Consider the following 17,992-nt stretch of genomic DNA (forward strand, 5'->3'; position numbering starts at 1 on the left):
TTACGGTCATGTTTAAGAACCTCTCCAAGAAGACAACATTTTGGGTTCAATATTGGATATTCCTGACAGCTTTATTCCTTTATTCGTTCGAACCATAACTTTCACACATGCTGTCTGATTAAAACTTGGTCCACTTAGTGCACAAACTTAGTGAACATCTCACTTGCCTCTAAATATCATCGTCCCAGCAGTCCAGCAGTCCTACGTTCGCAGCGAAGAGCAAAACGAATTTCCCACTGAGAGCAATTATGGTGGCGTCCGACTTGCTTTTCGGAAAATTTCTCAAACCCCTTTATCAACCGCAACCAAAGAAATTACCACTAATAACGACTCAAACTCAATATATAAGAGGCGGAGAACAGCTAAATGCGCTTTTTAAACCTGCCCCAGCACCCATGCAACGTCACCCTCAACTTATCGGTTAAAAAAGCAAAAGTTCCGACCGTGCGCGCTTCCGCCGCCACAGCTTCGCACGCGAAAAGGCGCCGCAGGCTGCTGAGCGCGCCGCACTGTCGAACGCCAGCTCATCCGCCAGCGGCGCTACGCGCGTTTTTCAAAGCGCCCCCTATAGTTCCCGCACGGAGCGTATAATATGACCCCCTGATTTTAAAACTTATCTGCAAAAACAGCATTAGTGTACCTTTCATGTCTATTGGTATCTGATTAAATTAAAATGAAACATCATGTATATTTACCACATTCTCAAAACTGCCTGAGAGCGTGGTAGAAGTGCAGATTTCTAGTTGCTGTAAATAAATATTGAATTAATTGCAACAAGGTTTTGTTAAGTCTGTAACAGTAGAAATTAACTTAGCAGACTGGGTGACGTTGGCCTCATTAGCTGCCAAGTATGGGCAGGTGGATGCCATTTAATTTGACTTAACCAAAGCATTTGACCTTGTGCACCACGATCTATGTGTGAACAGGCTATCGGAATATGAGGTGTGTTTGCCGGTATCTTCGTGGTTTCATCATATCTTTCCTCGCGCATTAATAACGCCCGTGTTAACACTGTGTTATCCAGATCACACAAAGAGAGGCATCATTGGAAAAATGTTAAACGGCAAGGGTCCTAGAATAGAACCCTGAGGAACGCCACGTTCCTCAGGGTTCTATTCTAGGACCCTTGCCGTTTAACATTTTTCCAATGATATCTCTCTTTGCGTAAAACATTCGAATTTGCTTCAGTTAGCTGATTATATTACGATTCAAGCGAACCCAAATCACATTTTGATTGTGAACTGCTGCAGGGCATATCTGCTATCTCATCATGGTGCGCAACAAAAATTACGTCTAAATAGTAAAACACTTTTTTTTTATCACGCAAGAAATGTGCGCTTAATTTTTTGTATAAACAAGACAATCAACCGTTGCGACGTGAATATTGTGTACATGACTTAGGAGATTATATTGATTCCTCCCTTAGTTATATCATGTGCCAAATTCGGTTAGTTCTTGTTTGTGACTTTTAGGTTTGTGTTCGCTATGACCCGTCATTTTAAAGAGGCTTCATGCTTCGTCAGGCTTTATGCATCTGTTGTTCAATCGAAACTAAAGTTTGTTTCTGTAGTTTCGAACTGTCTGGGAGTAACCAGCCCTGCTAGCCTAGAACCTGTGCAGAGAAAGTTGGCACATGTAGAATACGACTGTTATTGCGGCACCCGGTTCTTTTGTAGCTTACTAGTCAACGTTACTTCGGCTAAACTTGCCAATACTGGCGCCGGAATTTTCGAGATTATGTATTTTTTGTCTTAAACTGCACATAGCAGAGTACGTTGCCCCAGACTTATTTCTTTGCTTTCTCTAGATTTACCTCCCGTAAATTGTCCTCACCACAACACTTTCTACGTGCAAGACATGTGTCAATTACCCACATTTTACTAATTTAAAGGTATTTCTTTGCACTGAATGCGGTGGTTGACATTTTCGGGAGTGAGTTGTGTCTGAAAAGTATAAAAATCATCCGCATATGATAACATCAGTGTTCGCTTTTTCTGTCTGTTTTGTTAGTTTCTGTTTTTTTCTCATGCACGTGCATGTGTGTGTATGAGTGTGTACCAGAACTAAGGCCTGGGTTGTCTCTGGACACAATACAAATAAATATATAAAGAATACCTAAACATATAATGTTTAAAGATATAACAGGGACACTTACGGAACGCTGTGTCAGAATAATCAGCTGAGCTTTAACTATAAAAAAAATATTCAAAACCTGTTCTTGCTTTTCTCTTTCAAAAAAGAATTGATACCCATTCAATGAGATATTCGTATTTTATTTAATTTTTTGGTGTGTGGTTAAACGGCTCGGGTCCGGGGTTTAAAGACATAACAGAAAACACTATGCTTATCTAAGCTTTGTTTAACTTAGTAACGGTTTGTGCGACGACGCGACTAAAGAAAGAAAAAGAAAACTCGAAAAAAAAACAGCAACAAAAACAGACAGACACAAGAGTAGTACACACTACAAGCGCTGACTGACAACTGACATTTTTATTTTATAGTGTTAACTTACACCGGCTCTCCGCTCCGCAACTGATTTTCGTTTTCATTTGGAGTCACTTGCTTCCGCACGTTTAAGTACTTTCACAGTCGCCCAAAACTGTCTGTACGATGTTCGCGATTAATTGGTATCTTGCCGATTTTATAGGATGCGACTTGTGGCTGAGAAAATCTGAGTTGAAAAGTATAGTGGATGACTTGAAAGATGAGATTATAAAAAAAGAAGAAGAAAAACTGTATGAGGAGCATAAGAAGACAGTGGGAATCGATGAAAACTGCACTCCGACGAAAGGTCAAGAAGAACTTCTAAACGCTTTCATAAAAGATGGCATTGAAAGATGGTTTCAAGACATCGTATTGAAACAGATTTCCCTCGAATGCGTTCTCGCCTTCATGATAACCTGTGGAAAGCCAGTATTGAGAGTTTACGATCCGATAACCTGTAATACCTCACTAACAGGGCAATAAGTGTCAACTTCCTAGAATTAACAGGCGTGATTCTCAATTGCACGTCGGGTGGTGAGGAAAATCAGTGTGTACGCAAACTTGACATTAAAAAAAAGTCTGCCACTGTCTAGTGTCTTTCATCCTTGGAAATAAAATGCCTTTGAAAAATCACAGCTTTCATTTTGTTCTCGCTGCAAAAGAAAAGGAAAAAAACATGCATGGTGTTTTAGATAACTTGCGCTGAGACTTTAAAAACATGGTGCGCACTACACGTTTCAAACAAACGCAGTATTGTTCAGTTGAGCTAATCAAGTTACTTTTTTTAATTGGCCAAACTGGCTATGAATGCAGATAAACTAGCCGACTTTTTTTAAATATTATTTTGTACCGCATCCTTTCAATACGAACGTTGTAGGGTGCGTTGAAAACGTCTCCATAGTGTCGTTTTTGCTAAGGTAGCCTTTTCGTGTCTAATGTTTTCAAGCGGTAAAAAAACGAATAAAAAATACATGGGCGATTTTTTTTTATTGAACGTTTATTTTACGGAACTAAGGTCATGACTCATAACCATCGCAGTTCGCCAGCCGGTAATTACCGTATTGTCCAGACTATACTCGGCGGACTATACATTTTTAAAAGTTGAAATCTTACCCTGTGCGGACCATACAAGATTTTGTATTTTTCTACAATGTTCACTGTGACAAGACGCGAAGGCTTTTTATGAGTAACAGAGTATAATAATAGTGATTTATATGTGATACAAGCTTCTTTGCGAGTTAATGCAGCAGGTAGTTGTCAAGGTGTGATCTGTATGATCATTTTTACTTTCGGATTAGGCACTAAGTGCGGACTATGCAACGGGTGCAGACTATACTCCGTAAAATACGGTAATGGAATGTTTTAAATCTAGCACAAGATCTTCGAGCTTTTGTTTTTAAAGCCAAACATGAATATACCCATGAAGGATACCTTTATTTGTGGAAATGACAGGATGGGCTCAACTCACCCTAAAACTTTCGTATAGCGGGGTTTGCGTACAAATTATGAGTTTAAAAGTTAGCTAGTATTAATCAGCGATTTTAGCGTATCACAAGAAATATCTGGAGCTGCACGAGAGGACTATGAACAATACTGCATTGGTTCAACAAGCGTAGCGTGCACCAGCTTTCCTTTAAGTCTCGGCACAAGTGAACTGAAACATCTTTTATTATACTGGGTTGCTTATCCGTGCACACCGAACCGGACGCCTTCGTCCCGCAAAGTATACAGTAAGCAGCAAGGGCCTTGCAGTGTCGAGTAGTCCAACCCTAAATCGGTATACACCCCGGGCTTTACTCTGTCTCCTTTGCTCATCGGCCTTCGCTAGTGCAATTAAAACATTTTTTCTTTTTTTTTTCTTTTTTTGTGAAACAAAAAGAAGAAAGAAAACGTGTCAATAATCTGTTTAATCTTGCATTGGACCCTTTACCTTGCCCTGTCTGATCATAGCATGTTGATGCGGGGGTGGGGTGGCATCGTCCTTTTCTTTTGGGATTAGGCACTATCTTTTTGTCTGGCTTCTTGCGTCTTTTGCGATGATGCGCTTTTGCTTCCGTCAGAATTCCTCACGCCAAAGGAAAATCGACAGATCGATAACCCGTATGTTTGTGCACTTTTTACGCCACCGGTGGCAGTCCTCTAAATTGCTCTCGGAGTGTCGCGTCTGCAGCAAGGAGGCGCGAGATTTGCTTCTACGACGGCGGCCACCCCTTCCCGCTGCTTACCTTAGAGCAGGGGTCAGGCAACACCTCCTAGACTAGGAAGGCCTCAGCGCTCTTTGCGCATGGCCGAAACAGAAGGCCATCGGGGCCACTCTAAAGCGAGGAAGAGAAGGAATACGCGGGGGGTTACCGTCATAGCAACCAGTTATCATTGATGCAAGCGTGTTCGTTGCCTCAAATGCCAACTGAGCACAACCTTCGTGTTAGGAAGCTGGTTTTCTTAAACTGGCGAATTATTTCTTCGTAAAATCAATGATGTAAAATACAATAACGCTGTAAGCGTATAATTCTCGAGATGGGGTTTCGTTTTAAGCCCGAAATGGTGCATGATGTAATTATCCCCGCAAAATGAATTATTTATGAAGAATACTTGCCAAGAATTACACGACGAAGAAGGATTGAAAACGTCAGTTTACATCACAGCATCAATAAAGTTCACTTAGTAAACGAATGTAGTAACTGCATTCTTGCTTGAAGCTAAACGGTTCAGAAAGCTTCTTGTCAAGAGCTACTTGCATCTACACCCCAAGTCAAGCTGAAATTATGACAGTTCACCATGGCGTAGGGGGGGATGCTTCAATGGAACGATGACCTGTGACCCTACGTAGCATATCCGCGTGTGACGTCCCTCGAAGGATATCATTCTCCGTAAAGTGAAGCTCGCGCAATCGAAAACAAATTTGCCTTCGTATAAATTACAACAACTTATGAGTACATTGAATTTGGTTCCCACGTGTCGCACGAAGCACAAATGATCCCGATAAATATATTCGTGCACGAACACGCGAGTCAACATATTTTCACGTGCACGTTGTGGCGTTCGACTTCCGTCGTCCGCGGCGGAAGATTGACCAGACGGCTCGTCCCTTTCACAAACTGAGGTTTATTACCATCTGCGGGGTACGCTTGAAGGCTGGGCGAACAGTCCCCCTTTTCGCTGCCGCACGCGCTTATATTATCCGCCTGTGCCGAGGAGCCGCCCCCCAGGGCGGTGGCGCGTCGTTGGCCGGATGGGCGTGGGGTATCGGGCCGAGCGCCCACATCTCTCCCCCCTTCAGAGGTCCATGTCTAGGATGGCGTCCTCCGGGGCCGCATGGTCTCGCAAGAGGTCAGGGCGGGCCTGACGAAGCACGCGGAGGGCCTCTGCTACCTCCAACGGGCGGTCGACAGCACGATGCGCAGCCTGGACAGCACGGTGGGCCCACTCGGTGGCGAGCAGAGACTGATGAAGGGCCCCGGCGAGGTGTGTGGCCCGGTGGATCTCTGGGACGCCGCAGAGGGGGCAGAGCAGCCGGCGTTCGGCATCACTGTAGATGGCGGGGGGTTCCACCGGGTGGCGGACTTCCAGGGTGTTCCCCCGGAACGGCTCAGGAACGGACTGTGGTGGGGCACCGCGTTCCGGGCGTGGCTGCTCGCGCCAACGCAGGCTGGAGGCGTAGGCCACGGGACGCTCCTCGACCAGGACCGTTTAAGTGGCCACGCTGGCAGTGCGGGGGTGGTCACGACGGCCACGGGAAAATCTCGGGTTGCGAGCCGAGAACCGGGTGCCATAACGGCGGTCGTAGGTGCGGAAGGGTTCCATCTGGACAGATGGCATGACAAAAGAAAACACGAAGGGAGAAGATTACGGGTCTGATATAAAACTGAGTTTGGAGGCACTCGCGAAATCAGGCAATCCTTTTGAAAGACAAAAGGCAGACCCACGGGAAGGAGAGGTCGTCTCTCCCTCTCTCCGCGAAGAGAAGTACAACCAGCCAAATAGGATATGGTCATCCAGCGGATGTTAAGTCATCGCCGGCGCAGGTTGTACCGCCTGGGTGGGGTTCCGTGATCCAAGGGCTGGCTGGGGGCTGGGTTGTCCGGGACCTGCGGAAGAACTGCTGGCTCGCAGTAACGCTTGAGCTCAGACACGTGAATTGGCCCGTACTGCTGTGTACCATGCAGACGTGCTAGGCGGTAGTTCAATGGAGAAACTTTTTCCGTTACACGAAAGGGTCCGTCCCAACGGTTGGCGAGGTATGCGGCGACGCCTTTCGACGTGTCGCTGAGGAGATGTGTCCGACGAAGTACCACGTCTCCAATCTGAAAGTAGACGTTGCGGCGGCCGTTGTTGTACTGGGCGGCCTGTTGAAGACGAGCGACGTCGAGATTCTCTCGTCTGTGTACGAAAAGGAATTTTCCATTGGGAAGGTTTGCTCCTTACCAAAGGTGAGACGCGCGGGCGTGAAACCAGTTGATCGGTTGACCGTTGTGCGCGTTGCGAATGCCATCTCGTCGAGTTTGGCATCCCAGCCCTTGTGACGGGCTGTGTGGGAAATCAACATCATTTTGAGGTTGCGGTTGATCCTCTCCGTGATGTTGGCTTGCGGATGATACGGCGAAGTCAGCTTGTGCCGTATCCCAAGCGCAGCGCAGGTGTCAACGAAGATCTTGCTTCGAAAGTACGAAGCACCGTCCTTGATGAGCTCTGCCGGGAAGCCAAATCTGGTGAAGACGGACAGAAGGCAGTCCCAGATCCGCTGGGAAAGAAGCTTCCGTAAGAAGAACAGTTCGACCTACTTGGTGAAGTGGTCAGTCACAACAAGTAGATACTGATATCCGCGAGGACTACGAGGAAACGGTCCCATGACATCACATGCGGCAATCTGCCAAGGCGACTGGCTAACGACTGGCTGCCTTAATCCTGGTGGTTGGCCTCCACGAGGCTTCGCCTTCTGACACACTGGACAACTGCGAGCATCCTGCCCGATTCCTGGCCAAGTCACAACACGACATAACTTATCGTAAGTCTTACTGCCGCTGCTGTGACCCGCTAATGCTGAATCATGGAAGTACCTGATGAATGATTTGCGCAGCTTCCGAGCTATCACAATCCGGAAAGGCGATCCATCGCTGTCATCGTCTTTCTGGGGGATGCAGCGTAGAAGAAGTCCGTCTTCGCTCAGCAGGTACGAGTCGTACTTGTCGTCGCTTCCGGTGCCGCTTGCTCTTCGTGCCGTTAGCCTCTCGCACACGCGTCGACAAAGTCCATCTTCCTGCTGGGCCTTGCGGAGGTCTGCTCTGCTCACCAACGTCCCCCACCGTGACTCCGATGTGTCGGCCACGTTGTCTGTTAATCCCACCAACCTTGGTTCCGTCTCAGTGGGAGGGACCTGTAAAGGAGCCCGTGACAGTGCGTCTGCCACAACATTGGTTGCTCCTTTCTTGTAGGCGATAGTGTAGTCGTACTCTTGTAGTGTCAGAGCCCGTCGTGCAAGACGTCCGGCTGGATTCTGCAAATTCTTCAGCCAGGAGAGCGCTTGGTGATCCGTCTGTATCTGAAAGGAAGCGCCATCGAGATACATGTTAAACTTCTTGAGGGCGAAGATGATGGCGAGACATTCCTTTTCCGTCACGGAATAGTTGCGCTCGGCCGCCGTTAGCGTGCGGCTGGCGAAGGCGACTGGGCGAAAAACGTTGTCGTGTTCCTGAAGCAGGACTGCGCCCAGGCCGGAGTTGCTGGCATCTGTTTGGACGACAAATTGTCGGTTGAGATCCGGCAATTGCAAAGAGGCGACGCCGGTGATTGCTTTCGAGAGCTGAAGGAAAGCGACGCGCTGCTCCTCCCCCCACTGCCATTTTTCGCCCTTAAGCAAGAGCGATGTCAGGGGGTTAGCAATGTCGGCGCAGCGAGGGATGAACTGGCGATAAAACCCAACCAATACAAGAAACCGCTGCAAACTCTTAACGTCGTGTGGCTGCGGATACCCTGTTATTGCACGCATCTTGTCCTCGTCGGGGCGAAGAACTCCATTGTCCGCTACAAAGCCAAGGAGGTTAATTTGTGGTGAAGCGAGCTGCACCTTGCCGGGGTGAATCGTCAGGCCGGCGTTGAGCAGGTGCTCGAGGACGATTCCAAGATGCTTCAGGTGTTCCTCGAAAGTCTGGGAAAAAATAACGACGTCATCCATGTACGCCATGGCGAAGTTATATTTTGTGTCGCCGAGAACGATATCCATTAAACGCTGGAAGCTAGCGGGTGAATTGGAAAGGCCAAAGGGGAGGCGAGTGAATTCAAACAATCCCCTGTGGCAAGTGAACGCAGTCTTTGGCACGTCCTCTGGATCAATCTCGGTTTGCAAAAAACCTCGACTGCAGGGGTGAACACTTTCGCGTTGCCAATCGCGTACATAACCGAGTCAATGGAAGGAAACGGGTACGAATCTCTCACCGTCACTGCGTTGAGGCGGCGATAATCCACGCAAAGGCGTACCGAGCCGTCTTTCTTCGGAGCCAAGACGACGGGAGAGGCACACGGACTCTGGGACTCTTGCACTGCTCCGGTATCCAGCATCTCTTGTTGTGCTGCGTCTAGTAGGGCTCGCTTGTGGACGCTGAGGGGCCTAGGGTTGCACCGCAATGGTCGGGCGTCACCAGTCTCGATGCGGTGTAGCAACACGTCGGTCTTGCCCGGGGTTTCCGTGAACATTGATGCGAACGGCTGCAGGATGCTCTCGAGCTGCTGCTTTTGCGAGCTGGTTGCTGGGCATGCGTTGAGGGCGTCTCGGATGCCGTCAGGAAGAACTTCAGCTGGCCGCGCTGTGTAGTGGGCCGGAAGGGTTGTGCCGGTGACGCAGTATTCACGTCTGGTGAAGGGGGTCACGTGCGGCTGGTCGTCGAGCCGATATCCGCCGGCAGCGTAGTCGAGAGAAATTTTTTCGTCTGCAATGAAATCTCGGCCCAAGATAATCGGCACGGAGAGAGCTGGCAGATAAAGAAAACGCTGACGCTGCGTTTTTCCGTCGAAAGAAATGTTCAGTCTTACTGCGCCTGCTACTTTTGTTGGCGCGCATGACGCTAACTGCAAAAGCGTGCTCGAACAACGGAGCTTAAGGTTGCGGTCCCACGGCAGCCATCTTGAACAAGGCGTTAGTTCAACCAACAGATGGCGACACGCACCCATGGGGTGGTCGAAACATTGGTTCACAGTGGGATGGCTCGAGCACCATCACGTTCCCCTCGTGGCCTTGCTCGCGCCGCTACCAGCTGTGCTCAGCTAGCTCAAGTAGCGTGGCCCAGCAAACGGGTGTATGCGAGAATGTCAGGCTGGATATAAATTTTTCTCTGATATAGGGAGATGCGGTTCGGCGGTTGTAACGGGCTTTCGCAATAAATCTTACCAAGAAGGAATCAAATGTTGATTGACGTGTCAATATTCTATCAATGAAAATTTCTTCTGCGGGAATGTACGCTCAGTAGACTCAATCTTCCAAGGCATTAGTGGAAGCGGACGTCAAGTAAACTGCTTCGCGGTTCACGGTACTTACCTGACCATTTTAGTGACGTCTAATATAACGTCATGAAATATTGTGTTTCACGGGGTCCGGAAGATGTTGTAAAGGTTGCTACATTATAGAGGGGGGGGGGGGGGGGGCTCCCAGAAAACAAACGCCGTTGCAATATTTTCGGAAGTACCGACACACATAATGTTGTAAGTACAGCTTAGGAAAAATATGATGAAAACCATCAGAAGAAATAGGTAGACGTTTACTTGCAATGATGACGCTATAAATGAACGGCGTTTAGCGACGGCAAGTTATGAGCGTTCGGGAATTTATATGTTCACGTGATTGCTAACTATGGACATGCGTTTTTGTCGGGAGATGGTGTTGCGGTGATGACCTGATATCGGACGACTCGTGGCAGACGAACAAGCAAGTTTCTTCTCAGCGAATGGTAAGTATCCAGTGTCAAGCACAACACGTGGCTACCGACGTTGTCGACGTTTCGGACACCTACCGCTTTCGATAAAAGTCCTGGCACCTGGGCTAACTTTCTGGAAAGACTCGAAGACTTCCTTGAGTCCAACGCCATCATGAACAGTAACTGAAAACGATCCACTATTCAATCGGTGGGTGGCGAAACGTATCCGCATCTGCGGAGTCATGGGCGATGCGTACTCTAAGTGGCTGGAAGTTTACACGATGCCTGCCACTACGTCCAAACACGTCATTGACGTTCTACGGTCTCTTTTACCTACTTTTTCCCTACCGAAAAAAGTTTTCTCTGATAACGCGCCAAATCTTGCTTCAAACAAAATAAACAAGTTTTTGAAGAAACAAAACCGGCATTAGGCATCACATTAGTGCACCATACCGTCCTGCAACTAACGGGCATGCAGAACAGATGGTGTGCGGAACAAAAAAAAAAAGTTCTTTTGAAGCTTACGGAAGAAGCAGTTCAGTGAAGAATCGCCAGGTTGTTGTTCCAGCAGCAGGCGACGGTCTCATCTTACACGGTAAAAACACCCGCCGAAGCAATATTCGGCGGACGAAGAGCCACACCCCTCGATCCCATGATACTATTGCTTACGAATGAAGATCGAGAGATTCCCAGATCGGGAGTAATTGCAGTTTATTCGGTCGGACAACTCGTCTACGTAAGGAATTTCAGCGGAAGTCGGGCCTTCCATGTAAAACTTGAGTAGAAAAGGCTCTATGTTGGTTGACCAGAAGGTGTCATCTCTCTGAATACGTGGGATATCAATGTTCTTGAGTGTAAATGTAACTAAATCACAAAACTCTCTTTGTGTATTGTGTAACTGCCCTTGTGTTTGATAGTAGAAGCTATGGTGGTGATTTGGACCTTTCACACCAGGCTCCTTTTTCTTATTTTTCGCCTCATACTCCTTTGCGGTTTAAGTATGCTTCAAGAATCTTTTGGAACGGGGACACTTTAGGTCAACGAGGCCATTTGTTCCAAGTAGTCAATCAGGGCTTGTTGCCAACACATCCATCGTGGCGTTACATCCACCTTGCAATTACGTCCAATTTAGAGTCATTACATCCATCGTGCCCGTACATCCATAGTGCCACTACATCCATCGTGCCATTACATTCATTTTGGGCCAGTTCATCCACCGTGTCGTCACATCCATCGAGCAACTTCGTCCAAAAGTGTGTGATTACATCCATCTTGCCGCTACATCCATCGTCCCATCACATCCGTGTCATTACATTCATCAATCAGCTTCGTCCAAAAACTTGCCATTACATTCATCAATCACGCTGGTTTATTTCTTCGTTTTACTATGCTGTATAATAGCTCACATTATTTTGAGGTTATACACTAAATTGAATGTACTAGAGCGAGTAAAAGGACACTCTGTGCGTCATGCACTTTCTGCGGCCCTCGGCGTCTGCAAAGTCGAACACGCATCGCCGGCTTGTTGTTTGTTGTTTCCACATTTATCACACTTTAGTTACTGCTTTTTTCACCCTGAAAATAATTTTAAATACTAACATTATCATAGAATTGGGACGGTACACAGAACCACACCTTTTATAAGGCTTGCGAAAAAAAAATCTGAATATCTTAGAGAATTTAATTGTTACACACTAACGTTCTGGGGTTTACCGTTTTTTTCCTTTGGTTCCCGAAGCAATGCGGAGATCAAGTCGCCTGCTTCTTACGCAGGGGTTGCGGTGACGTCAGAAAGACGCCGAGCTTTGATTGGCTCTGACTGAAAGATAGTGGGTAGACCTGAAGGCAAGCTGGCTTGAGGTCTGCACACTACCCTTCATTCAGGAACAGTCAGAGCTCGGTGTCCTGACGTCACCACAATCCTTGCAAAAGAAGAAGACGAACTTGCTCTCCACATAAGAATGTTAATAACGCAAAAAGCCCAATGGCGGCCATCATGGCTTCTATGGACGTACTAGAACGGTGGATGTAATGGCACGCTCGGCGTCGTAACAGGAAGGATGAGCTATTACATCCATCGAGCAACTACGCCCATCGAGCAACTATATCCAACGAGTAGCTACATCCATTGAGCAGCTACATCCATACAAATGTCAACACATCCAACGAGCTAGTATATCCACCGTGCCATTACATCCATCGACGGATGTAATGGCTCGGTGGATGTACTGGCTCGATGGATGTGTTAACACGTAATCGTCAATCAGGGAATGCTGCTAGAAATCCGTCCGTCCTATTAACGAATAAGCCGCACTTCTGCACAGTGCAGTTTTCCTGTTCCACGTACAGTAGTAAAGCAGCATCCTCATTGATTCTACCATATTCTGTTGCGGGTCAAGAAAGTCTTTGGGTACACGATACTTGAAACAAGTCTGGCACTGTACGTTGTGGTTCGACACCCACTAATGTCGTCGTCCTTATAGAGCCTCATCATTTAATCATTACCTGGTCACCTCATATTGCTCTTCATCAACAGTAAGTACAATAGGCTACCGCCATATTACAATCGAAGAATTGAAAAATTGAGTCGTTCAGTCCTTCAACAAGTTTATTCTTTATATAATGTTATTACGTTACATTACCTCGAGACGATCGACGTCCATCGTCGATCTTCAAATACTTACACCTGTATATAAATTAGACGCACAAGGGGGGGGGGGGGGGGGTCGGTGGCCGAGTGCATGGTCTAGCGCACACCAGCTCGGAGCACTTGGAGCGAAAGCTCGCGCTGCAGAAGCCACCCCGCCCCTGCCCGTTTCGATCTGGAAGAGCATCGTACCGGCGTGCGGTCGTGTTACTGCGCGGTGCACGGTAAAGACACCGGGTTTGCGGTTGTACCGCTCTGGCTAAATTGCTCGTCTACAGCTGAGGGTCAGACGCCCAATAAGGCGGACTAACTTCCGGCTGTACAAACATACACACAACAATTTGCAATTAGACGCATAATAACAAAGAGCACAGCGTGCCACCTCTTTTCTTTGGATGCCTTTTTTTTTTTAAACCAGCGCAAGCTCGCGCGTTCTCTCTTTTGAGACGGTTAGAACGGTCGCATATAAAACCCGCATTTCTCCTACCCGGCCGCTTCGTCCTCTCATTATGTGCAGTTGGTTATAACTAAATAATATTGGTGTATTATTCATATTTACTTTCAGTTTCAGTCAGGGAAAAGGATTTTCGCGGGAACTAGAGCAAATAAATTAGCTGCGCTTAGGGTATCGGCACTCTCTTACCCGACAGTGTTGTCAACGCCGCCATTCTGGTGCTTGTGCAGAGAAGGCGCAACTGCCGATCGTCATGATTCAAAAGTCCGACATCCTCAGCATTAGATTCGGTGTTAGGAAGCGTATGTAATGTTGCTTTGCTTTGTCGCACACTGTTTAAAGTGGAGGACGGAAAAGCGTTTCTTGTGATTTCAGATAAAGCTTCAAATAACTGGCAACCATGATTTTAAGCCACAATATGGCCAAGTGTCGCTACTCTGGCGAGTAGCTTATTTAATGACACTATTGATGCTCTTGTTCAAGAGGCTTGTAATACCTGGAGGGGCAGTGACGTAAGCCCCGTGTATTCCGCAAGCCACTACTTTTGACACCTGCCACTTCCTCATTGTTCCCGCTTGTGCCAGTAAATTAGCTACGGTTCAAAGTAACGGCACTTGGCCGTATTGTGGCTTAAAATCATGGTTGCCAGTTACCTGAAGCTTTATCTAAAATCACAGGAAACGCTTTTCCGTCCCCCACAAATGTTTAAACAACCCACGACAGAGCATTGCAATATTGCATCAGCTTCCTAGCACCGCATCTAATGCTGAGGAAGTCGTAGCTTTGGATCATGACGATCGGCAGTTGCGTTTGCTCTGAACAAGACCCAAAATGGCGGCGCCCAAAACAATTTTGGGAAACGGAGTGCCGATACTTAAAAGCTCATTTAGTGACTCTATACTTCGTTTCAGCTTCGGTCCAGACGCAGCCAAAGCTACAAGCGCGAGCTCCAGGCTTTCAGCATACCTGCCAAGCATGCGCGCTCGTGCAGTGCAAGCGCTGTTCTGGGCCACATGCTCGCGCTTGTAGCATCGGCTGCGTCTGGACCGAAGCTGAAACGAAGTATAGGCATCAAGAGAACTCGGATGCATTATTTTCCTCTTCGTCTTTATTGTTTATTGATTTCAGTCATATCGAATAATGAACACATGATATCACGCTACGCGTGTGTAATTATTTGTCTTAGATTTATTAACCTGACCCAGTACTTAAACCATTCATTTATTGATAGTAAATCTTCCAATATATTTTTTAAATGTGAAGGTAAAAAGACACGGAGATTGATGATGATACAGACGCCAACGCCGTTCTCGGAAAATTTTTGAACACTAGAAATCAGCAGTTTGTCTGCCATCCTCCAGGTAGCTCAACAAAACACCCAAACAGTTTTTATTGTTTTTAAAATTAGCTAAGCTCTACACCTATTAAGAAACCAAAGCAAGATCATTGTGAAAATTTAATACATCCCAATGCATATCTATCCCAAACAATGAATGTTATTTGATGCCAATAAATCTGTTTGATGTCCAAAAAAGGTATGCGTCAAAAACAGGTAAGTTTGAAGGGATCCTGGAGCGTTATGACTTTGAAAATGAAAAAAAGCCATCGTCCACCTCTTGGGCAACCATTGTAGCTCTAAATGTTATAAAAGATTTTATCATAGTTTAATTATTTCCTCAGCGGCATTTGAAGTACCATGACTTGAAGCACAAAAAAGTGCTACGTTTGATATAAATATCTAAACAAAAAAAATTTACACAACATTAAAGTTTTTTCTGCATATTACCAATTATAAGCACTACATCTGTAGCTAATTTCATTGCCCTAGCGCTTGTCATTAAAAACATATTTGTGTTGAAAGATGTCAATTTTAGGGCAATATTTGGAGGGATGAAAAAAACAAACTAGTGCAACTACCAAAAAAGTGTATCGTTACATTCTGCTCCGACATCATCTTAACAAAACTGCTATATTGGAACCGTGCTATCTTTAATGGATCGTTCATAAAACATGAACTAGCGGAGCAAGTGAGTGTCCGCGCCATCATATTCGCAACGCTACAAACACGCATGAATAGTAAAAACCAACACATACATAATATCAAATGAAAGAGGATTGCATTGCCTTTCGAATGACATCAATCCTACAAAACAGCATTTAAAAGGAGATGAGTAATGACCGACCAAAAAGTACCTAAACTGCCATATTCAGTGGGACCGTGGCCTTAAACGCAGTATCGGAAACCGGCCCAGCAGGCGTCCCCGCTGGAGATGAAAATCTAGCCATTGCGGTACCCGTGCTATACTCCGTTTCACCTTAAGCTGTAACACAGCAAAGGCTAGAAGCGCGAGATAATCGCTACATCGTAAGGGGAAATAGAGTATAGATGTGTTTTTAACATGCGTCACGCAGTAGTGGTACGCGACGGCACGCCGATACGCCGGAACGTACAAGGATTTAACCCAGGACAGCCGCGCCGAATCTTCACTTCCGCACGGCAGCTGGAGATAGAAGGCGCGGCGCCTGGTACACGCCAACGCTTCGCCTGTTTACGAGCTGCCGTGCTCGTAAACACACACGTCAACAGATTCTCCGGGGATTAAAATTCCTGAGGTATTTTAGCATTGTTGGGTTTGACGTGATTTAGGTGTAGCAGTGGAATGCCGATGATGGCGTCTTCTGATTGTCGTGTCTATAGGCACAACTCCCACTCACTTGATTGTTTGAGTCGTCGCCCAACGTTGGACAATAAAGAGATTGAAGTATCATTTTATACCACGAAATGCTTTTAATAAAAACTCCCATTCCCAAATTTTTTTTGCCGTCGGTCCGTTCGTCCGGCCATATTCCGCTAAATTTAGCGGGGAAACTTCAGTAACGTGGCCTAAACACTAATTCAGTTTATCCGCTAAATTTAGCGGGAAATGTGATGTTTACGTGACCTTACGTCAACAGACACACATATCAATTCATTTTCCCCACTGAATTTAGCGGGAAAATTGAGGTCACCTTAACTATACACCAATTCAGTTGACCCGCTAAACTCGGCGAAAAAATTGAAAAAAAAAAAATAATGTCTCTCTTCATTTCCCAAAATGACCGTTTAATGTGTTCTCAGGAAATTTAAATGATCGTTTTTCGAATACCGCATTCCATGCATATTAGGACTTTGTATAAAGAGGTCACTGTCAATTATCTTACATGCACAAAGGGAGGTATGACTTAAACTTTCACAAGAATATGTGGAACGACCGTCACATTTGGTAAGATTTCAAGCAAATACCGTGTAAGCCAGTACTGGCAACTACCGTGGAGAGCGGGCGAAAAGTGATCGCAGCGCCCCTGGCGAGCTCGGAGTCTCCACTAGCAATCGAATTCTCCACAACGCATTGGTTTTGCCTACCTCTGTGCGCGGTGACAAATAAAAAAAACTGTCAGTTGTATTCCCTGCTTTCAAAGTAAAAAAATAGGTACCACCTTATGAGCGAAAGACATTTTCTTCGCGTGGGAAAGAGCATTCAGGTTGAAATTTTGGGGCTATTTTGAAGAAAACACTTTTTCACAACTTATCTAAGGGAGACAAAACAGGAATGTACTTTCGCGCTGTATATTGAAAAAAGGCAATGCAGAAAAATTTCAGAACATAGCTATGTTTAAATTTCACTGTTTGCATCAATCAATTCGTCTGGTTGTTGCAATTTCCAGTTCTCGTGAATGTCTTGCTTATAACCGTTTTGTCCAATAGGTGAGCTGGCTAACCCCGTTAAGATTGCCTCAGAACGAAGGAGCAAACGGCAATTTCGAACCACGTACGTTACTGCGATGTCAGTATGCTCTAAAAGAAGTCAATTGTGCACATGCGAATCTGACGCTTGTGCTGGAATTAATAAAAGCGGGGTCACAAGAAAAGCAGACTTCTCGCGTGTGTCAGGTTAGTGCCACTAAATACGGTACGCTTCAGAGTTACGACACTTGGCCAAATTATGGCTTAAAATCATGGTTGCCAATTATCTGAAGCTTTATCTGAAATTGCAGGAAACAATTCTCCGCCTTCCAGGAATGTTTCAACAGTTCGCCACAGACCACAGCAATACTCCGTGAGCTTCCTAACAGCGAATCAAATGCTGAGTAAGTCAAACTTTTGAATCATGACGATCGGCAGTTGCGTCTGCTCTGCATACGATCCAAAATGGCGGCACCCACAACAATGTCGGGGACCAGAGTGCCGATACTCTGAACGCAGCTCATTTTCTGGCTGTAAGTCACGTTATAGACCGTCTTACTGAAAGAGGGTGAGAGAGAAGGGGGCAAAGGGCTACCGCGCTTTCCACCTTGCTGGGGCGTTAAAAATAGTGGAAGTCCCGGATGAGAAGCTTCGCCGGTGTTGAGTGTACGCATTTCCAGAACTTCCTTCGCGCTTTCTTATCCGTTTTAAACTTCCAAACTTAATTAGAGCCATGCGCTTGGTTGTCGAAAGTCTCTGGTCATCGAGACACTTTTGCT

General features: G+C 46.2%; 1 protein-coding gene across 1 annotated transcript in view; it reads left to right on the plus strand.

The window, feature by feature from the left end:
• The window catches only part of LOC115330400, a 41,139-nt gene extending 38,172 nt beyond the window's left edge, over positions 1-2,967 (plus strand). The window contains exon 7 of the mRNA XM_042293938.1: positions 2,648-2,967. Within this exon, the coding sequence (XP_042149872.1) occupies positions 2,648-2,967 (320 nt within the window). The remainder of the gene's footprint in view (positions 1-2,647) is intronic.
• The last annotated feature ends 15,025 nt before the right edge of the window (positions 2,968-17,992 follow it).

This window comes from Ixodes scapularis, unplaced genomic scaffold (assembly GCF_016920785.2).
Source record: "Ixodes scapularis isolate PalLabHiFi unplaced genomic scaffold, ASM1692078v2 PGA_scaffold5__190_contigs__length_132052651, whole genome shotgun sequence".
NCBI classification, from domain to species: domain Eukaryota; kingdom Metazoa; phylum Arthropoda; class Arachnida; order Ixodida; family Ixodidae; genus Ixodes; species Ixodes scapularis.